Source organism: Drosophila mojavensis, unplaced genomic scaffold, assembly GCF_018153725.1.
Source record: "Drosophila mojavensis isolate 15081-1352.22 unplaced genomic scaffold, ASM1815372v1 contig_74, whole genome shotgun sequence".
Lineage (NCBI taxonomy): Eukaryota > Metazoa > Arthropoda > Insecta > Diptera > Drosophilidae > Drosophila > Drosophila mojavensis.
Window position 1 is genome coordinate 6,444,905 of NW_025318899.1, and position 23,354 is coordinate 6,468,258.

General features: G+C 42.3%; 1 protein-coding gene across 11 annotated transcripts in view; it reads right to left on the reverse strand.

Annotated features, from left to right (window-relative positions):
* The window catches only part of LOC6581593 (four and a half LIM domains protein 2), a 67,427-nt gene that overhangs the window by 5,700 nt on the left and 38,373 nt on the right, over positions 1 to 23,354 (reverse strand). For 3 of the 11 annotated variants that reach the window (XM_015161928.3, XM_015161930.2, XM_015161933.3), the window contains 4 exons: positions 22,825 to 23,201; positions 22,511 to 22,755; positions 6,876 to 7,076; positions 5,632 to 5,806 (listed from right to left, as the gene is read on the reverse strand). In XM_015161928.3, coding sequence (XP_015017414.1) covers positions 5,632 to 5,806; positions 6,876 to 7,076; positions 22,511 to 22,755; positions 22,825 to 23,201 — 998 coding nt within the window. Of the gene's footprint in view, positions 1 to 1,283; positions 1,445 to 5,631; positions 5,807 to 6,875; positions 7,077 to 7,825; positions 8,221 to 13,009; positions 17,650 to 17,819; positions 17,913 to 17,968; positions 20,261 to 20,358; positions 20,602 to 22,510; positions 22,756 to 22,824; positions 23,202 to 23,354 lie in introns of those variants that run through there. The other 8 variants (XM_032731557.2, XM_032731558.2, XM_002007283.3 and 5 more) reach the window with 8 other exon arrangements.

Consider the following 23,354-nt stretch of genomic DNA (forward strand, 5'->3'; position numbering starts at 1 on the left):
TTTTTCCTTTAAAACTCTGGCAACTCTGCCTAACTACTAAAAAAGCTAAATTTATGGTCAAATAAAACTCAATCAAATTAATAGCCAAGTAGCTCAATTAGCGCTCAGCTCTGGCCAACCTATATGCAATGAGACAAAACACTTCCCGCTGACCTTTGGCAATGTCTTTAAGCTGGCTAAACATGACAATATCACGATCTGATCTCGCTCAAGACTGTCAAAGATGTCTCTTTGTTTAGCCATTTGACCCGCCTGCACAAAAGTCAACGGCTGCAGGGCAAACAAGAGAGAGAGGGAGAGAAACAAACTATAAGAGATTTATTAGTTTTTGTCAGCCAAAAAATAAAAAACCAAACAGAAAAGAGAAATTCAAATTGAAGCTGAAATTGAAATTTATTGCTGTTGTTGTTGGTGTTGTTGGTTGCTTTGCGGCTTGTCTGATAAGCCAAACAGACAAATGACATTCAATTCATTTGCCTAAGCACCTCTTACGTACATAGGCCACAAATATATATATACATATATGTATGTATATATATCTGCCTGAATGATGTAAACACTTGATCTAGAGCTCTGGCAGCGAACGTCTTCTTTTATTGGGTCAGCTACCTAGCCTCATATGGCTTTGCTCTTCAATTAATTAAGTTGAGGCTTTCGTCATAATTTCAATGCGATTTCATTTCTTGATTTTGATTTTGATTTTGATTTCGATTTCATTTCAATTGGCATTCAATTGCAGTGCCAACAATAAATAAAAAAGAAATGCCAGCTCAAGTGGGCTTCGACCTGACTCTTTGCGTGCATATTCATGCTGATTGTTGCTGTTGTTGTCGGCGTTGGTGTGTGTGTGTGTGTGTGTCTGTCTGTCTGTGTGTTGCTGCTTTTCATGTTTTCCATTTGGCTCTTTAAATGTAGCACACGTCGATGCTATCGCCACATTTTTTAAATGCAGCCCAAAAAGCAGCTCAAATTCGTTTCCGGTTTTGGTATGCAATTTCTAAGCGGAATCCAATTGGACTCCAGCTAAGTCTGGCTCGTTTCATGCACATATGAAAATTGATAATTTATTGGCACCTAGCGTTATTACAATATTATGCAATGCCTGTCAAACCTCGGCTCAACTATCTGTCGCCAAGTGCGTGTGGGTTGTGAAAATATTGCGCATACGCAACGTGCCACGGCGTGTGCAATATCTGTTGCAAGTTTATGACTCTGCTGGCAGCTGCAGTGGAAATGTTTACAAGAACATTTCCTTTAAACAATTGGGTAAGGTGCAAAACTACTTTTTTCTTTTGTTGTAATTCACGTTGTAAATACTTTTAATAGCAGATCTGTTTATGGCAATTGTTTGTGGACATGCAACACGTTGCCTCGACTCAATTACTACAGTTAACACTCAGTTACGTCCGCGGCACTGGCCAAAGCGCTCTGAAAGCCGTTTTGAGACTGAGAACGAGCGCCATAAACAAAACGCCTCAACGTAAACAAACCCAGCCAGCCGTGGTGAGTTTCGCGCCGAGCTGTGGTGAGTTTGTCGCCGAGTTGTGTTCGCCCGAAGTTCGAGTTGCATTGCGTTCGAGTGGAACAGATCGACCGAAGGCTGACTGCAACGTGCCATTTAGGCTCAATTATGAACGATTTTGACAGGCGGAAACTGGTTGCAGCTGATTGACAGTGTGATTGACTGACTTGACTCGACTCGACTCGCCTCGCCTCGCCTCGCCTCATCTCCACTCGTCTCGTCTCGAGTCGTCTCATCTTGACTGACCAGCTTAAATGTTATGCAGATGCTCGCCAAGTGCCTTGCCAATGCCCCTGACAATGCGGCCACGCCCCACCGACCGAGGCTAGCCACACGATCGAGGAAGCCAGCCAAGCAGCCAAGCCAGCGCCGTCTGCATGTGGGAAGCTGCAGCAGCCACAATCAGGTAATGCGATATGGAAATTGTCAACTGTTGCTGCCACTTTCAAATGGCCGCCCAAGTGGGAAATTGCGTGCATAACACATGCCCCCATTTATAGTCAGACAGGCAGACAGAGCCCTAAAGGCCTTTCTCCATTTACGGCTGACATTTATTATTTATTTGTTATTTTGCCCGCTGTTTAATTGTTTGGCCCGAACGGAAATGTTGGAGCTACATGCGTGGGCTCCTGTTCAGCTCTACCAGCATGCGATACATACGATATACGATATATATTTTTCAATCAATTGAGCTGCAATTAAATTCGATCTACTACACACACTTTGTCTTTATCTGCAAGCAATTAAGCCATTAGGCAATCGAACGGCAAATGACTGCAAGTGCAGCAGAGGCAGCAGCAGCTGGAGTCGAGTTGCTTCAAGTGCAGCTGCAAGAGTAGAGCGAGACAGAGAGAGAGAGAGAGAGCAGAGGGGACTACACCTAGAGTAGAGTTGAATAGAGTTCCTAGCGCCAGCTAGAGAAAATGCACTCAAATTCTGACTCAATAAAGTTTACTCAATTAATAGATATACATTTTTTAATAGCTTGAGAGATTACAGGAGCAATATACCCTGTAAAGCCAGCTGAGATGGGATATGAGAGGGATCTGATACTCTTCCATATTGTAGTCAATAGTATAGTAAAGCAAGGCGAGAGTTTCTATAGTATAGAGTATAACAGATGATATTTAGACCAACTCTTAAAAAGTCTTAAAGGGTATTTATAAACAGGGCATTGCCAAGGCATTCACTATAGACTAGCATATATTTATATGTATATATTAATCCTGCTTAGCATTGAAAATTTTAAATTTAATATAACCACATTCTCATTTTCTATATATGTATTCCGTCTAAAAATATCATCTTAGTAAAATCCCTTTCAAATTGTAATTCAAATCCACAATCACTTTTATTCGACCAAATTTCTGTCAGTTCAGCAAATAATTCTAAAATCCTAGACACAGTTTTTTCTCATCAAATAAAAACAATAGCTATATAAAACACATTAATTTAATTCCACACGCTTATCAACGATCTTCAATAATAATTCCTCAACACGCTCAGCCAAAAGCTATTTAAAAGCCACAAATCATGCGAAGACAACAACAAAAAATATACAACGAAAAAATACAATAAAAAAAAAATTAAAAAAAAAAAAAAAAACAAGTTTCATTACCAAAAAACAGATGAAAATTTAAATATGAATTCTATATGAAAATGTAAACAAATAAAAGCAAATATATGATGAGTCAGAGAACATATGCTATATGAAACACATGTATGCTACACAATTTGCCATGAATTAACATAGATGACATGGCCGATCTGTGATTATGCGTAAATATAAATATGTATATCAGATATGTGTATATGTATATAAGATATATACATAGATATAAATAAGTATATTCATCAATATATAACACCATAGACTTGTTTGATTGAGTGGGCGTTGAAATCTAAACAATTTGTGACATATACTTGACAATTATCGACTTAGAGTGTCTAGATGGGGAGTGTACGACTAGCATATATCCCTGAGGCACATGTCATTGATGAATGAGTTCTATGACTGAAATGAGAACTGCTGGACTAACTGAAATAAATCGATAATTTATAAGAAGAAGAATCAGCTATAGGAAGAACTGGGTAGCATAAGAACTAGCTAGAGCAAGCGAAGCTAGAGCATAGCGAAAGATCTGGGGAAAGGACTATATATATATATTTCCGGAATTAATGATTATGGATATATATACATACATTTATATGGATGGACCAAGAGAAAACTTTGCATGAATAGACAGCAAATCTAAATGAATTACTTAATAGCTCAGCTTAATAGTTTTTGCCACGCTTTCTACCCCCCACACTTCAGTTGAACAACACAAACATACCCGAATTCGATGCGATTCCACTGTATAAAATGGCCGCACGTTAAGATCTGTCCACAACAGAAATTGGCAAATTAACCAATATCTAATATATATTTGATTAGACAATTAGTTAACGCCTGAATAGGCAAAGCAAACGAGGCACCTTTGGCAAACAGAAGGCAGAGATGCAAATAAATTAAGATGTAAATATTTAAATACAGGTGAAGATATTTATGAAATGTCATTGCAATTGGCAGTGGCTGAGGCTGAGGCTGTGGCTGTGTGGGCTTTACCTTGCTGACATTGATCTCAGTAGATATTTATCAGCCAGGTCTCGCAATTGGCAATGTCAACAATGTACTTTCAAGTGAAATGCCATTTTTGGCAGTGGCTTTAACTGGGCTTTAGCACCTGATTGATATGGGAAACGTTGCGTTTTGTTTATCGGAGCAGCCGCACTTAAATATATAATATGAATAAGACCTTTTCTTAACTGAAACGTATTTGTTTTGACTTTGAGTGGGGCACAAACAACTGGAGCGCTTGTCACATTTAACACCTTTTTGTCAGCCTTCTCACCTCCCGCCCGCTCAGCAATAATGAAAACAATGTCATGCACCTGCGCAAGTTCGGGTTCAGGGCCTGTCGCACAGCTGCTTTTGGATTGCGGGGCTCTGCGGAGCGTGGGCAGCTGGCAATGAACTTGCAGTCGACGCAACTCAACTCGACTCGACTTGACTCGACTTGGCTCGCCTCGACTCGGTTCGACTTATGTCTCGAGCATCTCGAGCACGAAAGCTTGGACACAAATTGCAGTTAAGTCAACGTATAATGAAAACAGATATCGGACATTTACGACAACGGGGCCTCAGGCAGCGCATACTGCACGCACTCAACTGTAGCAGGTTCATTAGTGGAGCGTATAGCTCAAGATAACACGACTACAAATATACCCTATATACGAGTGCAGAGCAAATATTGACACAAATCAATTACTAGGCGAGACAGGCTTTATCAGATATTGATCTATGTGCATAATCTAGTTGCAGCTGTGGAGTTTTAGCTGATTATGATATTATCTTTACCTAGTAACACTTTGTCATAAGCATTAGAATCTTTGGGATCTGGGAATACTTGGGGATAGAAAGTAAACTTTGAGTTAACATTAAGTAAACAAACGAATTCCCCAAGCTTTTTCTGTGGATTAAGAGAGCTTTGCACTGCGAATTGATGAGATTGTCCATGTCTCATATATGGACAAGAAATATCTAGACATTATCCACACAAATCAAATATTTCAATTGAATTTTAAAGAATTTCTAACAATAATATTTTCAAATATTTTTAAAAGCTTAACCATTAAGTACTCAAAGCTTTACATATGCCACGTAGTCTTCGCTTAAAAGTTGAATGTGCTTTCATCATTTAAAAGCTCTTCAAACTGACCCTAATCAGTTCTCAGCTGCTTCCCACAGCTACCGCTAGCACATCATACCCCGCATAGCAACTCTCCTCTACAGGGTATGCGCGCCTGTTATTTACGTTCAGATGGCCGCGCACATTGGCGATTTATGGAATGTGTCGCCCGTTGGCAACAAATTGCCCTGAGAGTGCAATTAATTTGGCACACAAAAATGTCATTTCTCTCCCGAGCCTCCCACCAAAAACGGGTTGCAGCCGCTCATAATACTCTACTTAGTCTATATATATCACGCATATATGTATATAGATGCTATTTACAGTGGCCGCCACAAAGTATGCCACAATTGGTGGCACAGTTGTAAGTGCACTCACCTGCACGGAACACCTCGCCGCAGCCGTCGCAACGGGACGCAAACTGCGCATCGTAGCAGTTGCCACAGTAGATCTTATCGGCCTTCGCTCCAAACTGCTTGTCGACCAGGTTCAAATTGCATTTGAAGCAGAGGAAACAGGCCTCGTGCCAGTGCTTGTCTTTGTACGATAAATCCTGTAGAGGGGAGGAGGCAACAATATTTCAATATACAGATCAATTTATAGATATTGATAAATGGAATGAGATTATAGCTAGGTTGATATTGCTTATTAAATATTATAGATTATTGTAGGCAGTATAAAGAATTCTCTCTTAATACAGCAGATCCTATGAAGTCTGTCATAGTTCCTAAGTCTTTGGTAATATATAAGACAATATTAAAACATCTTAAAATCATGTTCGCTATAATAACTCCTAAAATTATAACTTATGACATTGTATTGAATATCTGATAAGTATGACTTAAATTTATTTAGGAAAGTTCAAGATAATCTCAATTCTAAGATTATCTTTCTCAGTTTTATTATTGCATTACAGCGAACAGCAAATTGTGGGAATTAAATCTACACAAAATTTTAAGCAATCAAGATCTATACATATATATTTAAATAAAATTGAAAACAATTTGTGAATGCCTAATTTAGTTTGCCGCGTCCATCTCGTTCTGCCATAAGTTTATCTAAATTAAAAATTTTGTGAAAATACGAAAATACACACTTGAGATGATCTATTTCTAATTTAAATTTTATTTCTGTTTCTAATATCCATACAAATATAGAAGATGATCGCAAGATGAGAATTAACTAAGACAAAATGATCTATTTGACAAACAAATTATTAAATTTAATTCAGTCTTAGCTCCGAATTTTGTATAATATTTTGCAAAAAGATTATTTCTACTCTCTGCAATCCAGTGGTTATTAATTGATCTATTACATATATGATCTACACTTCGATATAATTTGTGATTTGTGTTCTACTATTTTATATATTTGTTATATATTTTTTGCTCTTGTTTTTCATCTGCTCTTTAATCAATCTTGCAATCGATTCTTGAACTTTTATTTAATCTCTTATTTGATCTATTAATTCATCTAAATTTTCAACGTATTTATTTATAAGTTATATGATCAACTTGATCATCTATTCCTTGATCGATTTCGTATCTATATATGATTTTCTTACTCATCTTTAATCTATTACTATCTACTTTTCGATCTAGCTCTAGTTTAGTTCAGCTCACCTTCGAATCGATGCCAATTATCTTGTTGCACTCCTCGCACGTATTGGCGAACACATTCTCGTAGCACTTGATACAATAGGGATGATCGTCCCGGATGACGTAACGCTGTCCAGTTAGGCTCTCATCGCACTGCCAGCAGCAGAAGTGTCCCGAATGCCAGTCCTTGTCCATGGCCTTTGTGTACTCGCCACTGAAAATTAACTGCAAAAAGGACACACGACGATGTAGCCAAACCAAATAGATCTCGATCAAGATAAAACATAGAGAAATAGTAATGGATAGAGTCCATATTGGAATATTCAAATTGCGTGTGGGTCAGTGTAAAATGTTGTTGTTGTTGTTGCTCGCATAGGCGAGATGTATATTTATGTATATATAGTATATTCACTGGGTAGGCATAGTATATACTCAATATATAATGTGTGTATTCACTTGTTATTCAGTTTCTCAGTTTATTTGTTTTGTTTGCTTAGTTTGTTGTTCAGTGTATGTTGTTGTTGTTGTTGTAGTTGCTGTTGTTTGTAGTTTTCTTGTTGGTTTTTCTATTTGTGGTGTGTGTGTAGACATTTATAGACATTTATAGACAACGACAGCTTTATGTTGGGTACCTTTTAGTAAACAGTTTGGCCGAGGAAAGAAGGTAGTAAACGTGTCGTTCGATATTATTATGCGAGTACTTTGGATAGTTTTTAATTGTGATCGTTTCAGATATATATATATATATAAATGTACATGAGAAATATAGAGTATTCGAATTTCGAATAGATCAAATGATGTACGGGTATACGATACAAAAGACGAGCAGAGACAAATGAAAGAAACAATTATCCAAAATACCAGAAAATATACCAAAATACCATGCTACTGGACATTTGGTATATTTTTTCTCTATACTCAAAAATTGTGCATCTGCTTTCTGGACTGAACCACACGTAACACGTTCCACCTACCCCCTTTCCTCGTTGGTGGCATCCACCTCGCTGATTTGCACTTCGGATTCGCGACGTTTTGAAGTCTTCTTGACCTTCTTCGTTTTCTTGACTTCCGTCATCGTTTGCATAATTTCCACGTCCGCCATTTTGTGCCGCACTCAAAACTCCAAGCCCAAAAATCTCCAAAATTCTAAACTCAAAAAAAGTCCCCAACCCAAGAAATTTGCACTCTAGTGACCGACTGAACTTTCCCTATACAAATAACAAAAAAAGAAAACTAAAAGTTGAGGCTAGCCGTAAAAGTTTTCGCGAAACGTTTTGAACTTTGCCGAGTCGTGATGCCAACTGACGCGTTTCTTTCACAAAATATTCGAAATCTTTTCGAAAGAACTAAGAAATAAAATAGAAACTGAAACAGTCTAATAAGAAGGAAAAGTCTCGCGTGTATCTAGTTTCGCCCCCAGAGGCGAGTGTATAAATAAAGTCTCGGGGAGTGCTGCAGAGCGCAGCAGCAGTACGCTGAGCGTAACAGAGAGAGCCCAACAATACAGAGAGAGACAGAGAGGCAGAGAGGGAGAGCAAGCGAGCGAGAGAGAGAGAGAGTGCGCGATCAGTTGTGCTCTTTTGCGTGTTGCCTTAGACAATATTTGATCATTGGCAACTTTATGGAATCAAGTCAAGTTTGCAATTTTGTTTGTTATAAATCAAGCACGCATCTATAAATACAATCAATAAATGTTGGATGTACGCGTGTGTATGTGTGTGAGTGTGTGTGTGTGCGTGTGGCACACACCTGCAGCAGCTGCCATCATACACGTCATTTTACACACACGCGCAACAAGAGAGATTTTCGGAAAATTCAGTTTTCCTTTGTTGTTGGCGCTTGTGCACACGACACACAAGTCACCCACACACACACACCTACACGCACACACACTCTCTCTCTCGCTCTCCCACAACTTTTGGATAGCATAAATTCCTCTTTGAGTCTGTCTGGCTCTGTCTGCAGCAGCTTTTGCCTCCACACATGCAACATCCAGCCGTATAGAATTTTTAATTGATCAGTAAATATCGCGTGGGCTGCACACTATATGATTAATATCAGTTTAGGCCACCCCCCGCCCAGCCACTGCCCCGCCGCCCACAATGTGTTACAGCATTTTGGCACAGCTCTGTCTGTGCACATTAAAATACCAGTGGAAATTGTAATGCGAAATTGCAAACAGCTGCAGCGTAAGGAATTTCCAACTGGAAAATCGAATTACGAATTTCTATCTTGACATACAATATGAATGTATGATCATATACATACATATATTTCATTTCATATTTATTTGCGTGCAGCGAATTTGGCCGGTGACAAGCTAAGGGCAAGCGTCCAAGGTAAATAGCGTCGCCCATCAAGTCGAAATCTCTATTAGTTAGATTTTCGCTGGTGCCTCAATGTAACGATGACATTTTAAAGGCAGCCAATTTGCAGACAAGTCCGACAAGGCTAACAACAGCAGCAACAAGATGAACAACAACAACATTTACATTTACATCACAATTTTTACCTTAAAATCTCTGTTGAGAAGGAAAAATATCGCGTGTTTAGCTACGTTTAACGTAGGCAGACGGAGCAAGCAGTTCGAGACTCGGAGCCCACATAGTCAGGTTGTATGATTAAATTAAATACACCTATTATAAATTTAATCAACAGTTGGCATTACTTAGAAGAGTTCAGGCAAATAGAAAGTACGAGAAAATGAGAATTAAATGATATTTAGAAAGCCTAACAGAACAAAGGGCAAGCTATGTTAGCTCTATGTTAAAGTTATGTTAAGTTAATGTTATGTTAGAGCTCTGTTGTAGGAAACTGTACTTTGAAAAGTTTCTTTTCCAATGCATTCTTGTGGTTAAAATATATTTCTACTCAAACTGTCAATATGGAGCTAGAAAAATACTCTGGAAATACTTTGGGGACATATAACTGATTAGATTTAGCAACTAGTAAAAAGATCAAGAACTTCCGGTAAACCTTTTCCCTTTACTAAAAGTATATAAACATAAAACAAATCATTTTATTTTTTTTCTTCAGACAAAAATTAAACAAATTTCAAAGAATTTCCTCAATATTAATATATAAAGAGCCCATCAGAGATCATTTTCCAAACAAAACACTGATCAGCTTTAAAGTATATTCGATATACAACCCATAGCAATCAAACAATTTTCACCCAATATAAACAAAATACATTAAAAAATTTTAAGACAGGTACAATCATCATCAAATCACGCACTAAAAGCTGCTTTTATTATGTTTTTCTACATTTAACCAAGGTAGTAAAAGTTAGTTTTATTATAAGCAACAAAAATTCCAAAAAATATATTCTGTATAAATTCTTGGTGCACACAGAGAATTTATAATCGAGTCCATGTAGACACAAAATATGAATATATATTTATATACATAAATTCAAAATAATTTTCGTATATATATAAATAATTGCAGCTATTAATGCAGCAGCGCCAGCAGACAAGAGCAATGGAGCAAAGTGAAATGCAATCTCTGCATGATTTTATTTTAATTTTAATTTTTTATTTATTTTTCATTTTACAATTCATATTTTCTGCTCTGGTCTTTTTCTTCCTCTTCATGTTTGTCTATAAATAAATGCAATTCGCGAATCTTTGATAAAACTTGGCGTGTTTCACGTTCAACACTCGAAGCGTTAATTGGGTCATAAATTCATAAATTTTCCAGCTTTTCATTTATTTTTATAAAAATATTGCAAATTTATGAGCAGCAAAAAGAGCAGAAAATTATGGAAAACTTGAATAGTTTTTTGCTAGGAATCTCTACATTTGCATCGGGGGCCAAAAGTTCAAGTTGAAGTTTGTTTATAAATAGGTTCCAATTGGGATTATCCATTAGGAATTGTCGACTTATAAATAGATCGACTATTAAAATGGCATTTGGTCATCTCTTGCACGCGGCACAAAACATCATTAATTATATTATTCTCTGCGGTCAAGCGGGTTGGAACCGAAATACACATCAATAAAAATCAACTACGGGGCAGATATATATGTATGTATATATAAATATATACATATTCATGAAAAATTGGAAAAACTGACCACAAAGGTGTTTCGTTTTCGACAACAAATTCAATTTATTATTTAAGCTCTGCAGATAAACAAACAATTAGCCGACGACTAAATACCCTAAATAGCTCAAATCGGTTTACCTAATCAAAGACTTTTCTCGCTACACTAATCTACCCCTTTGGCATTTGCTGTTGTAGGTATTTTTGAAAAAAAAAAATATTAAATTTGTAGAGAAAAATATTTTTAAGTACGCCAGGAAAAATGAAATCATGTCAAAGACATACTATTGAATAAGACTTTTTGGCAAACGTATTTCGCATGTTTTCTTAGTGCAACAAGAACCATATGTACGCCGATATATATATACATATATACAGTATTTCAGCTACGTACATCCAAATTACGCAATGCAAAAGGCCCTGTACGAGCAGCCGAAAGAAAAAACAAACCGAAAAGAAATAATAAAAATACAAAAGAACAAATGGCAAACAGTTTGAAGAGCCGAGACCCCCCATACAGGTCCACAAAGTGTGGCAGCAAAGTGAGCTGCGTAAACAAATCATGCGAGTGACATAGATTCTGTGTTTTGTTGTCATAAGTATTTTAGCGCGGAAATTCACTCGCTTGACTTGGCGCAAATCTCTTTTGAATTGTCACCAAGAAATATGATTTCGCAGCGCCTAATTTGACAAAGGATATGACATAAGATAGTTGACAGCATTATTTCAGCGGCATAGGCAGAGCTGAATAGCTCTCACAGTATCAAGCGAACCCAAACAAAACACTTTGCATCAAAGCAAATTCGAGTTGTTCATTGGGAAAGCTAAAATTATTATTTGTGCTATTTTATCTATGAATTGACATTTTTGATTGCATGCTTTTAGGCGCATTGCAAATAAGAATTAGATTGATCTCTAAAGAATATTGATAATAAAATAAAATGTATGAATATGCTAGGTATTCAACTATAAGATATCAGAATTGCATGTGTATAGAAAGATAGATAGATCGAGATAGTTATAATTGCAATGCGATTTATTGATTGAGACTGCAAAATCTTTTAAAGAGTTATTGTGTTTGTCAACGAGATTTAATCTGTTGATTAATTGACTTAAGAGAGGGGAGTTGCTCAAATGCCCTACTCAAAAGTTAATAAGGTTGAGCATAATAAGTATATATTTATGCATATCCAAGGCTGTGATCTTCTTCATTGATATCTACCATAGTAAATATTGCTGATAGCAATATATGTCAATGGATCGATCAAAAACCAAATCGACCTTACAAACTAGAAACTGAACTTCCTTATCTAATATAAAGCACAAAATATGTATTAGTGTAGTATTTATAAAATATATAGTATAGTAAATATGGCATAATATATATCAAATATAGAGTACAGCTTATATAGTGATCATATTTATCAAGTCTACTTCAAGTCAATCAGGTAGCATACTAAAGAGATTTATCTCGTATGTCAAGCAATGGTCAGACATATACATTCATAGAACATCACAAAATGTAATTTTATTAGTAATAATAAACTGAAATTCTATATGCATGAACCACAGCAATAATGGCTGGTATTATGGCTACTTAAAAAGATCTTTAAAACATGACATTTTAAGTATTCCCTGACTTGGCTGACAAGAGCAATAGAATAAGGCCATCAACTGAGCTATTCGCACAATACCCAAGAGATTCGGTACTCGAATCGATGACATCATATGACTGAAACGAGCCAAATGCAAATTGGGCCAAGCATATGGTATATATACGATATATACGATATATACTACATCAACTATATAGACTATATACCGTAAATATATATATTTATATTATATGGCCAATTGTCTCTGGCTGAATGTCAGTGCACTTGGCGCATGCATTGCGACCATTTGGATAACAAAATGATCTCAATGCTAGGGCATTTCTGCAGTCCGATGTTTTCTGGCAGAGATGAGACGTGAGACGAGAGAAATGAGAAAACACGCAGATGCAAATAGATGAGAAATATTTATAGCTGAGTCGAGCCGGGGCGAGCATTGCGTCAGATGCAGTTTCTGAATGAACCAAATCTATCACATACATATATTTACATATATATATTTATATATTCATATATTCATATATTCATATTTATTGTCAGCAGTAATCGATAAACTAACAGATATCATAATAAATAATAAATAATAATAATAATAATAATAACAATAATCCTGCTCTCAATTCGATTTATAGATCGTTCGTGCGATTCTGGGTCTGGTCGTTAATATAATACAGTGAAAGATCCCTCAGTCTAGCGGAACTGGAACTGGTACTGGTACTGGAACTGGAACTGGAACTGGGTGCATAACAGTTTGATTGCTTTTGATTTTTTTTTGTGGATTGTTTTATGCAGCGTGCGCGATTTGGATGTGGGACTTATGAACATGTCTATAAGAAACAGATAAAGATTGAAATCAAATGAAAAATTATAGAATATTCGTTCCCTAGAAAAGCGGATAGAAATTGGCATCTTTGATCAAGTCAAAGGTGTCCACAACAGAGCGAGCAGGCGCAGCTGTTGGTGCATTGTTAGTAACCAAATCGGAGCTCGGCGGCTCCTCGAAAGATGAGGCGGGAGTCAGGCACAAGCTATGCCCGGCACTTAGGCTGGACAAGAGATTCTGCTGCGTCGAAGCTGGCGTTAGATTCGTTGAGGCCGAAACCGTAATGGGCGCAATCTTGGCCAGCGCCTCGGCCAAGGCTGCATCAATGTCTGGGCCATTGGAGAGCTCTGGAGCCAAGCTAGACTCCTGCTCTGTGGACTCTTTGATTGACTTCTTGCGCTTCTTCGTTTTCTTTTTCTGTGCTGTCTCAAGCTCCGCAATGCCACCCAAAGTTTCCTCGGCCACGAAGCCAATGCTACTGCGTGGCGAGAAGAGTCCAGCGTTGGCCTCCTCATTGGTGGCGCTGCTCTTGGAGCTACGTCGCGAACGCACCTTGCGCTTAGGGGTTTCGGTAAGGGTTTCCCCATCTTCTCTGGTCGCAGAGCCGCGTCGATTCATTTGTTGATTCGTGTCTGAGTCGTTCTCGTCCCGCAGTTCCTCCTCTGTTTTAGAGCCCTTGCGTGTCTTCTTCTTGCTCTTCTTCTTTTTGGGTTTCTCAAGGGTTTCTTCGTTCGCAGCATTTATAGCCTCCGTGTGACCGATTGCTTCCTCTCTGATCTCATTTTCCTGCTCTGGCAACGTTTCCTCAAGCACAACGGACAACAGCTCGCGCTCTGGACTACGACTGAAGAGGGTTATGCTCTCGCCTCCCAGACTATAGCGACGTAGATCCAATTCACCACTTGGTGCCGGTTCGTATAGATCCTGCTCCAGCTCTAGTTGCAACTCTAGCTGTTCCTCATTCAGAGTTTGCTCTTGTTCCCCTTCCTCCAACTGTTCCTGCTCCTGTTGCTCCTTCTCTTCAAATTTTTCCTTTCCAGACTGCTCCACGTTGGGCTCTTCTGACTCATTGTCGTCCAACTTAAAGTTCTTACGCCAATTGTATTCCCTCTTCGGCTTGTAGTTCAGATCCACTTCAATATCATCCTCTAGAATTCCGCCCTGCAGCTTCGGACTATAGCCATAGCGGGTGCGTAGGCGGGTCGACTGCCGTGCAGCCACCTGCGCATCGCCTAGATAACGCATCTCTGTATCCCGACGCTCGCCTTCGAGCAGACCAATGGATACGTCTATGTCTCTATGCCTATTGCCTTCTTCAGATTTAGTTAGCTCTCTGGTCTTGGCCCACAGCGCATAGCGATCGCTTTCCGAACTGGATTTTTCCTTGTCCGACTCGCTCTGATCTGCATTATCCGCCGGCAGCTGCTCCTGCACCATTGTCTCGTAGTCCCTGAGAATGCCACTCTGTTTGCGATTCTTTACGGCATCGTTGTAGATCTGTTCGATAAACGAATCGGGATCAGAATAGGCTCCACCCACAGCCCCATCGTCCAGGCTGAAGTCTGCAAAGTCCTCCACATTGTCCACCTCCTCCCAATCGTTGGCTTCCCGATTCGCATAACGATCCGCATTGCGTTCCGCCTCCTCGCACTCGGACGTATCGTGATGCGATTCATCCGTTGGCTGCGTACGCTCGTTGTTATCCGAGATGCCCTCGTCCAATTCAAATTCGTATTCATCTTCGTCGTCATCATCCATTTCGACCACAGTCTGTCGCTCGTCCTCGCTGTCATTGCTGCTGCAGGCTTCATCGTTGCCCGGATACTCTCCGCATATATCGAAATTATAAATTGCACTCGTCTCATCGAACTCGGCTGCCTCCGCCTCGGCTGCAAGCACAGCGCGTGCCCATGAGCCCTCTTCAGTGGCATATTCCGACTCCTTGCCCGACTCCCCCAGCAATTTCCTGCCCTCTTGCAAGTTCAGCTCGAGGCTGTCCAGATCGCGCGTGTAGAAATCCTCTTTGAGCCAGGTTCTCTTGCCCGTCAGCGAACGCACTTCGATCTGTGAGATATAGACACACTCATCGCTCGGATACTCCTCCACAGGCTGCTCTTGGGCCAGCGAGTAGCGTCTGAAATGATGATACTCCTCTGGCTCCAGATCGGCAAACGGATCCAGCTGCATAATCGCCGAATCAGAGGCACGTCTCTCACTATCCAGGAAATCGGCGTTCAAATAGCGCGAAAAGTTCTGAAAGTTTACGCTCGAAGCAGCCAGCTGATCCAGCAGCTGATCCTGCAGCTCCCGCTTGGCGGCCTCAGCGTCAATGTTCTGCAGAGCACGCGCCTCCTCCACATCCCGCACAGGCGAACGACTCTGGCTGCGTGAGCGCTGAAACTCGGCCGTGCGATGACGCAGATCATCCAACTGGCCCGATATGCCTGCCCCGAGTGCGTCCTCCTTCCGCTCCTCTGAGACCCGGCGATCGTATTCATTCGTCTTGGGCTTGGCACCCAGTCGCCTCTCGTTCTCCAATCCACTGGCGCTGACCAGCGAATTGAGTATCGCCTCCTGCATCTCACGCTGGGCTGCCGCCTGGTCTCTGGCCATCGATAGATCCAGTGAGGGCGAAGGCGTACGAGAGCGTTCGAAGCGTGCATTATCCTCCCGCTGCTGGGAGTACTCGCTGCCCAGATCTATGGATTCACCCACGTAGGTGGAACGCTTGAAGCCACTAATGTTAAGCTCCTCCTTAAGCTCACGCGCTGCATCCGAGATAGTGCGTTCGTAGTCGCATTGAGAATCCGATTCGACACGCAACTCGACCTCCTCGCTGGCATTTGTCAGCTGATGCAGCGCCTCCAGATCGAACTCTCGCTGCTTGGCTATGCTGGCCAGCATATTCTCCATCTCGGCGCTGTGCTGCCGCAGAGTCCGCTGATCGGCGCCCTCGACATTGAGCGTGAGGTGGAACTCCAGTTCCTCCGTTTCACCGCTTGGCGAATTGGAGCGTGAACGCGAAGGCGACAGGGAGCGCATATCCCGACTGCTGCCTGGACGCTCCGGCTCCGGTGTCTTAGCCCGTTGATCCAGCTGCTCAAAGAACGCATCATTCTGAGCAATAAGCTTCTCATTTCTATGCTGCAAACTGTGCTCCAGATTGGCCGCCGAGGGTAGAGGCGAACGGGAACGTGAATGGGAGCGAACGCGATTCAGACGCAGCTGCTCGAACAGCTTGGCCATCGACTCAGGCGTATCCTCGGGCTCCTCTAGCTCTTCCTTGGGTTCTTCCACGCTCTCAGAGATGGAGATGGTGGGCAAGGGCGGGGGACTGAGCGCAATCACGGGAATAGTTTGGACTGGAACATCCATGCAAGCAGCTTGCTCATCCTTCAACTGCTCAAAGAGCTCATCGTTCTGCTTGATGCGCTTCAAACGTCTTGTCTCCAAGCTTCTTTCTATATTATCCGGTGTGGGCAAAGGCGAGCGTGAACGGGAACGGGAGCGTGACTGTGAACGCTCACGAGAATTGCGCTCGGCACGCAGATTTTCCACAAACAAACGCATCTCCTCGCGTGTAGGCAATGGCTCCGAGTCGTCTACTCTCGGCTCAGCCATGTCGTTGATCTCGATTACTGGCTGGGGTAGATTGCTATCGGATTCAGTATGAGTTGAATGAGCCTCTCCTAGTCCATTCGTTTCCCTTTCCAGTGTAATTTCTCCTTGAGTATTCAACGCCTTCTGTTGCATTTGCTGCTCCAGCTCGTTGACAGTCTGAGGTTGTGTTTCAAAGATCATGGGCACAGCTGCACTACCACCACCGTTCTGTGGCACTTCGTCGGCAACATTCTGGAGCTGCAGCTGCTCGCCCTGAGACTGGCTTTCATTGATATTCGCCTCCAGCATTTGCAGAACTAATTCGCAGTTCAGCTCGCCAGCCAGCAGACCCGCTTCGCTATCATCGTAGACCTCCAGCGTATGCGCCTCATCCACGTCCATGCGATTGGCCACGTTCTTCGGCTGTGGCGACGGATTGCGTGAGACAGATCTGGATCTCGAGGGGTTTACGGATGCCTGAAAGTCGTAGAAGTCGCTGATGCCCTCCATGAGCAAGCCATATTCATCCCTCCAGGGACCCGTGTCCGGCTGATGAATCGTTATCGTTGGCGTCGGCATGCTGGGCGCTTGGCTGGCTGCCTCCGATTCGCGCCAACGCTCCTCGTAGTGATCCATTTCGTCGATGCGCGGACTGCGACGCAGACCGGGTGAACCGCGACGCGGCTGCTCCTCTGTCGCTGAAGAGGTTTGCAGCTGCAAAGGCAAAGGCCAGCAGGAAGCAGAGAGCAGAAGGCAGAGGCAGATATGAAAGGCAAACGGAAAGCGGTTAAAGCAATTGCGGGAGAAATAGTTAGGGCTAGGCGGGCATTGGGAGGCTGGGCGGGCATTGCGTGCGTGGATTAAGAGTTGGCCAAAGCACTTACATTGGATTTAATGTCGCTGCTGCTCGTTTCCGTTGCTTTCGAAGATTCCGCGCTATCCTTCTCCTGCTCCTGCTCCTTCTCCTTGTCCTTCTCCTGATCAAAAGTTGATCGATTATAATCAGCTGTTCAAGCTTCCGTGCATCACTTACCACTTGCTCCTTGGAACGCTGCTGTCGCAGTGTATTGGCCGCCAGCTCATTTTGTTCCTCAGTCGCGTGCTCAAAGGATGAGGCTTTGGGCAAGTTCTGTGAATCATCCAACACCTCTTCGCCGGAGGCACGCCTCTCCAGATCCAGCTCCTCCTCGTCAATGGACAAGGCCTTCTCGCGCTTCCAAAACTCCGTGTCCTTATAGTGCTCTGGCTGCACTTCGCCCCATGGATTGGTGCCCTCCTCGCCCAGCATTTCCAGTGAGCCAGTCACATCGGACCCTGCCTTCACGTCCTTGACAGGACTGCGCTTGTGTCGCCTGTGATGCGACTTGACACGCAGAGTGGGCTCTGTGTACTTGATGGGATTGTAGTCAGCCTTATCGCCATGCCGCAGCTCCTCCTCCTCCAGTGATGTGAACATTTTCAGCTCGTCGTCTCGTGAGGCGCGTGACTCACGCGACGAATTCGAGCTTCCGCTTGATCGTCGCTTCTTGAAGGCGCGTCGACGACCCGAGCCATCCTCACGTATCAGCGATCGGCTCTTGATGCCATCCAGCGATCGCAAATAGTCCTCGCTGTATTGGACATCGGGCACATTGTCCTCGCCCTCCGGCTCCTGACGTTCCTCCTCGGTTCTGCGCTCCTCGGAGGGCTGCGTGCTGAACGAGGACTGCTGGCTGGAATTTGGCTCCACGGAGGAGCCCTCATCGGAGACGCCCGGAAACATGAGGGTCTTTGAGCGCGTGTAAGGCTCGTCGACTCCTCCGCTCTTTTGGCCAAACTGCGTCTTGACGCGCTGCACAACCATCGGCTCTTCGACCGGCGGCTCCTCGAATCTGGGCGGCAATATCTTCTTGACGCACGGCTCCTCAACAACGGGCTCCATGCCCGCATATTGTGCATCCTCCTGCTGCTGCGCCGCCTGCAGCATGCGCTGCTGCAGCATCACCATCTCCTCCTCCGCCTCCATGAAGAGTCGCGCATTCTCTTCAATGGACCTTTGTTTCTTTTCCTTATCCATTTTGCCGGCTGCCCTTCGTCGCGACTCCTCCAATAGTATCGCCTCCTCCTCCAGCTCGCTCTCTGTGGCGCTCAGCTTACGCTCGCGTTCTGCTGCCAGGAGACGTTTCACAATTTCTGCATCCCTCTGCTCCTGCTCATCTTCCAAGTCGAACAACTGACGCTCGATGTCTGCAGCAGCCGCCTCCTCTTCGATCCGGCGTTGGGCTCCGAGTCGCTCCTCTTCTGCTTCTCGCAGTTTTCTTTCATTTTCCTCCAGCTCCTGCTGTTCCTCATCCGCTCTTCTTTGTCTCTTCTCTCTTTCCAATTCGGCCTGCAGCAATTTCCTCTCATTTTCTTCACGCTCGCGTTCAATTTCTTGCAATTTTCGTTCATTTTCCTGCCTTTCGCGCTCTGCTTCTTGCGATATTTTTTCATTTTCGGCTGCCAGCAATTTTCTTTCATTTTCCTCGCGCTGTTTTTCGGCCTCAATCACTTTGCGCTCATTCTCTTCCCGTTCCCGTTCGCTTTCCCGTTCTCGCTGTTCTTGCTCTTCGCGCTTTCTTTCGGCTGCTTCGCGTTCTTTTTCCGCCTCAATTAACCTTCGTGCGCTCTCATTCGCCTCGACGGCCAATCGTTCCTCCTTGGCTCTCTTCCGATCCTCCTGCAGCCTGTGCTCCGCCTCGGCCAGCTGTTTGCGCGTCTCCTCCTCGATGCGTCGCTGCCGCTCGAGCTCCGCAGCCAGCGCCGCCCGTTTCTCTGCCTCCGACTCCACACGGAATCCATTGCTATAGAGCACCCCATCCTGCATCACACGGGTGCCCGCAGCTGCCTCCTTGGCCGCCGCCTCAGCCAGCTCCCTGTCCAGCCGCTCTTGCAGTCGCGACAGATCCTCGGCATCGGCCGGTGCATCAATCGACGCACTATTGCCATTCGGATGCTGGCAGCTCCAGTGATACAGATGGCGGGCGACAAATGCAAACTCCAAGGCGCCCAGGTAGCCAATAAGCAGCGAGAAGAGCAGCTCCCCAATGCCGGTGAGCGCGTCGTCTGCAGCCATTCGCGTTCGCTTGCGTAATGCGCCGACTTTTTATAGAGTATTCAGAGGCAACAATGCAATAAACGCGTATAGCTGCCCCTCTATGTGTGTGTGTGCGCGAGAGTGTGTGCGTGTGTGTGTGTGTGTATTCACCACGCACTCACAAACACTCAGACAGACTATCGAAACACTCAAGAGCGATTAGGTAATTCAATTAGAAAATTTTTCCGATTTTCACTTGAAAATAAATAACTGAAATATTTGCAAAAATTTGCAATAAATATATATTTTGCTTGAAATATATATATTGAGATATATATATATATAGATATTTTGCACACTTTATTCACTTTATTGGGCAGCGAGGCAGCAGCGTGGTGGCAGCAGTTGCAGTTGCAGTTGCACTTGGCGCCAGTTGTTGCCACCTAATCGATCGTCTTGCAACTGATTAATGCCGCGCAGCTAAAGGGCCGACAGCGGCTGAGTGAATCACAACAAATCGCGGCGAGGGGGCGTGGCGGCGGTGGCGGCGACGGCGGAACGGGTTGATTCGTTAAATATTTTGGCAACGAAATTGACCCACGGGCTATGGTTTTTTTTTTTTTTTTTTGCTCTCTTATTGGCCGAGCGCGATTCCTAATCAGCGCGCCATGTAAATTGCGAATGATTTTTCGTTTAACAATCTATTCAGCAAAAGGCCAATGAATAAATACATGCATACCAAAATACACACACACATACACGCTCATATAGCTATATATATTTTCTTTATTTTTTCACATTTTCCATTTTCACTAAGTTTTCGCATTTGTTGCGTTCACGCTTTTCATTTTGGGCTATTTATGTTTTTTAATACTTTTGCCATGGCCAATGTCGTTGCAGTTGTTGCTGCCACAAATTGCGGCAACAACAGCAACAACAACAATTCATTTATCAGCAAATATGTTTAGATATAAGAAATTCCTCTAATTTTATTTTTATTTTTTTCTAATAAATATCGAAATAATGTGCCAAAAATAAATTGGAATGCCTGGGCGTTTGTTTTTCCTTTTCAATTATTTGGGTTTCTCTCTCTCTCTCTCTCTCTCTCTCTGTGTTGAAAGGGAAAGTGTGTTTGCGACAGCTGAAGTGGGCGTGGCAGCCGTATGCTATATATTTATGTTATTTTCAATGGCAAACGAATGAGATCGCCACATGATATATAGAGATTATATTGAAGCCCACAGCTGGCACCGCAAAGTGAGCAGAGAGAAGGAACAGCTGCTGAGCTCTTGAGGCAACATGCTTTGCGAAACAAAAACTGTTAGAAGGTCAAGAATCGAGATGAGTTTTTTAGGTGACATCTACTGCTCATTAATCAAGAGTAAAACACGAGAAAATAGAGATCAATCAGTACATGTTTTCATGTTAAAATTTGTCAAAAACGAAAAACAACATAAACTAAATTTTAAGAGATTTGGTATAAATATAAATCGGAATACACATTGTATACAAAAATTCATTCGGTATTTTATTTTTTTAATTTTAAAGTTTATACTCTTTTTATTCATTTATATTTTTATCTAATTATTTATTATTATTATTATTATTATTTCATTTCTATTTATCTTTATTTTATTTTTTATTTACATTTTAATTGTTCTAGTTAATTTATTTGTACTGCATTTTTATTCATTTTATACATTTAAATTATTATAATTTTTTAATATTTTTATTTTATTTTATATTTATTTTTTATTATTATTTACTTCTTATTTTCTCTTCTTATTTATTTCATTTTTCGATTTTTATTTTATTTTATTTTATTTTTCAATTTTATTTTCATTTGTTTATTTATTTTTTCTCTTTTTATTTAATTTTAATTATTTTAGCCATTCACTTCTTATGTTTATTTCCTTTTTTTAATTTTTATTATTTATTTTTAGGTTTTTTAAGTTTTTATATTGAATTTTTATCTTAGAATTTTCTTACTTATTAAACCAGATTTCAAACCTCAGACTTACTTCAAGAGTTGCCTTGCTTCACTTGGCTTTAAAGCGCTGCTCTGGTCAATATTGAAAGATTACTTAACACTAATGCTTGAACTCACTTCCGAATTCAAGCTGCTGCTTCTGCTGCTGCGATGTCAACATGTCAAAGGACAATGCCACACAAGCACCGTTAGCTGGCCTCGATAAGGGCCAAAAGCTGCATTGGCTGACCTTTCGATATGGCCGACCAGATATGAAGTTCAATGAATTAAGTATAATCTACCTGGCTAAAGATTATGGAGGACACACCTCAGCCATTAAAGCGGACTGAGCGTGCGACAGGCCATAAAAGCAAAAACAAAACAACAACAGAAACTGAGACGAGCGAGCGCGAGGCAATTAGAACCGTGAAACAATTAGATGAACAGCCTGAAAGTGTGCTAAGCATTTGTGTAGTCGAGTGTAAGTCTATGTATGCATGCATGTATGTGTGCGAGACAATTTGGTGATGGATTTGAAAGCGCGCACTCACCTCATCACAGCCCGTGCAGCGGGGTTTCAGCATTTCCGCGTAATGGCGCTCACAGTAGACCTTGTCGTCGTGGACGCAGTAGGTGAGGTCCACCAGCAGCTCGTTGCAGGTGCTGCACGTGAAGCACTTGGGGTGCCACATGACGCTCTCCACAAATTTGGGCGCGGCCACAACCAAATCGCCAGCAGAGATCTCATTCTCGCACTGCGCGCAATGCTCATCGTAGGGCGCATCCTTAATGTAGGCTGCACCAGGACAAGCAAAAGTCATATGCATTAGCTAAAGGACTTCTCCCAAACCCATGCAAAACTCACCTATATCCAGTGCAATCTCATTGCGTGCCGTCACAAAGTCCTCAAACGACGCCTCGTGCTGCACCTCCAGATGCCGGCAGTGCTCCAGCGAGAGATCCTGCTTGGGCAGCTGATACGCTATCTGCTGCTCCCGCCATCGCGCCCCCTCGCTGCCCAGCCGCGGCACCTTCTCCTCGGGCAGCTGCTCGAAGTAGCGATTCACCCGGGACGAGGCACGCACACCAGCCGGCACCCACGTATAGCCCAGATCTCGTGGCTCCACGCCCGAATCCGCGGGCGACACGACCTTGAAGCCGAGTCGTTCGTGCACACTCGTCGTCTGTTGCTGGTAAATGGCGTGAGCCTCACGTGGACATTTGCACGACTGACAGGTTTTCCTGGAAGAGCATAAAAGATGAGAGATGATGAGAGATTGCTTGAGGAAGGTCAAAGATCTAAGTAGATAATGGGAAAGCTGGGAATAAGACAACTTTATATTGAAGTATTTTTTTTTTTTTTATATATATATATTATAAAATGCTAAATGCATT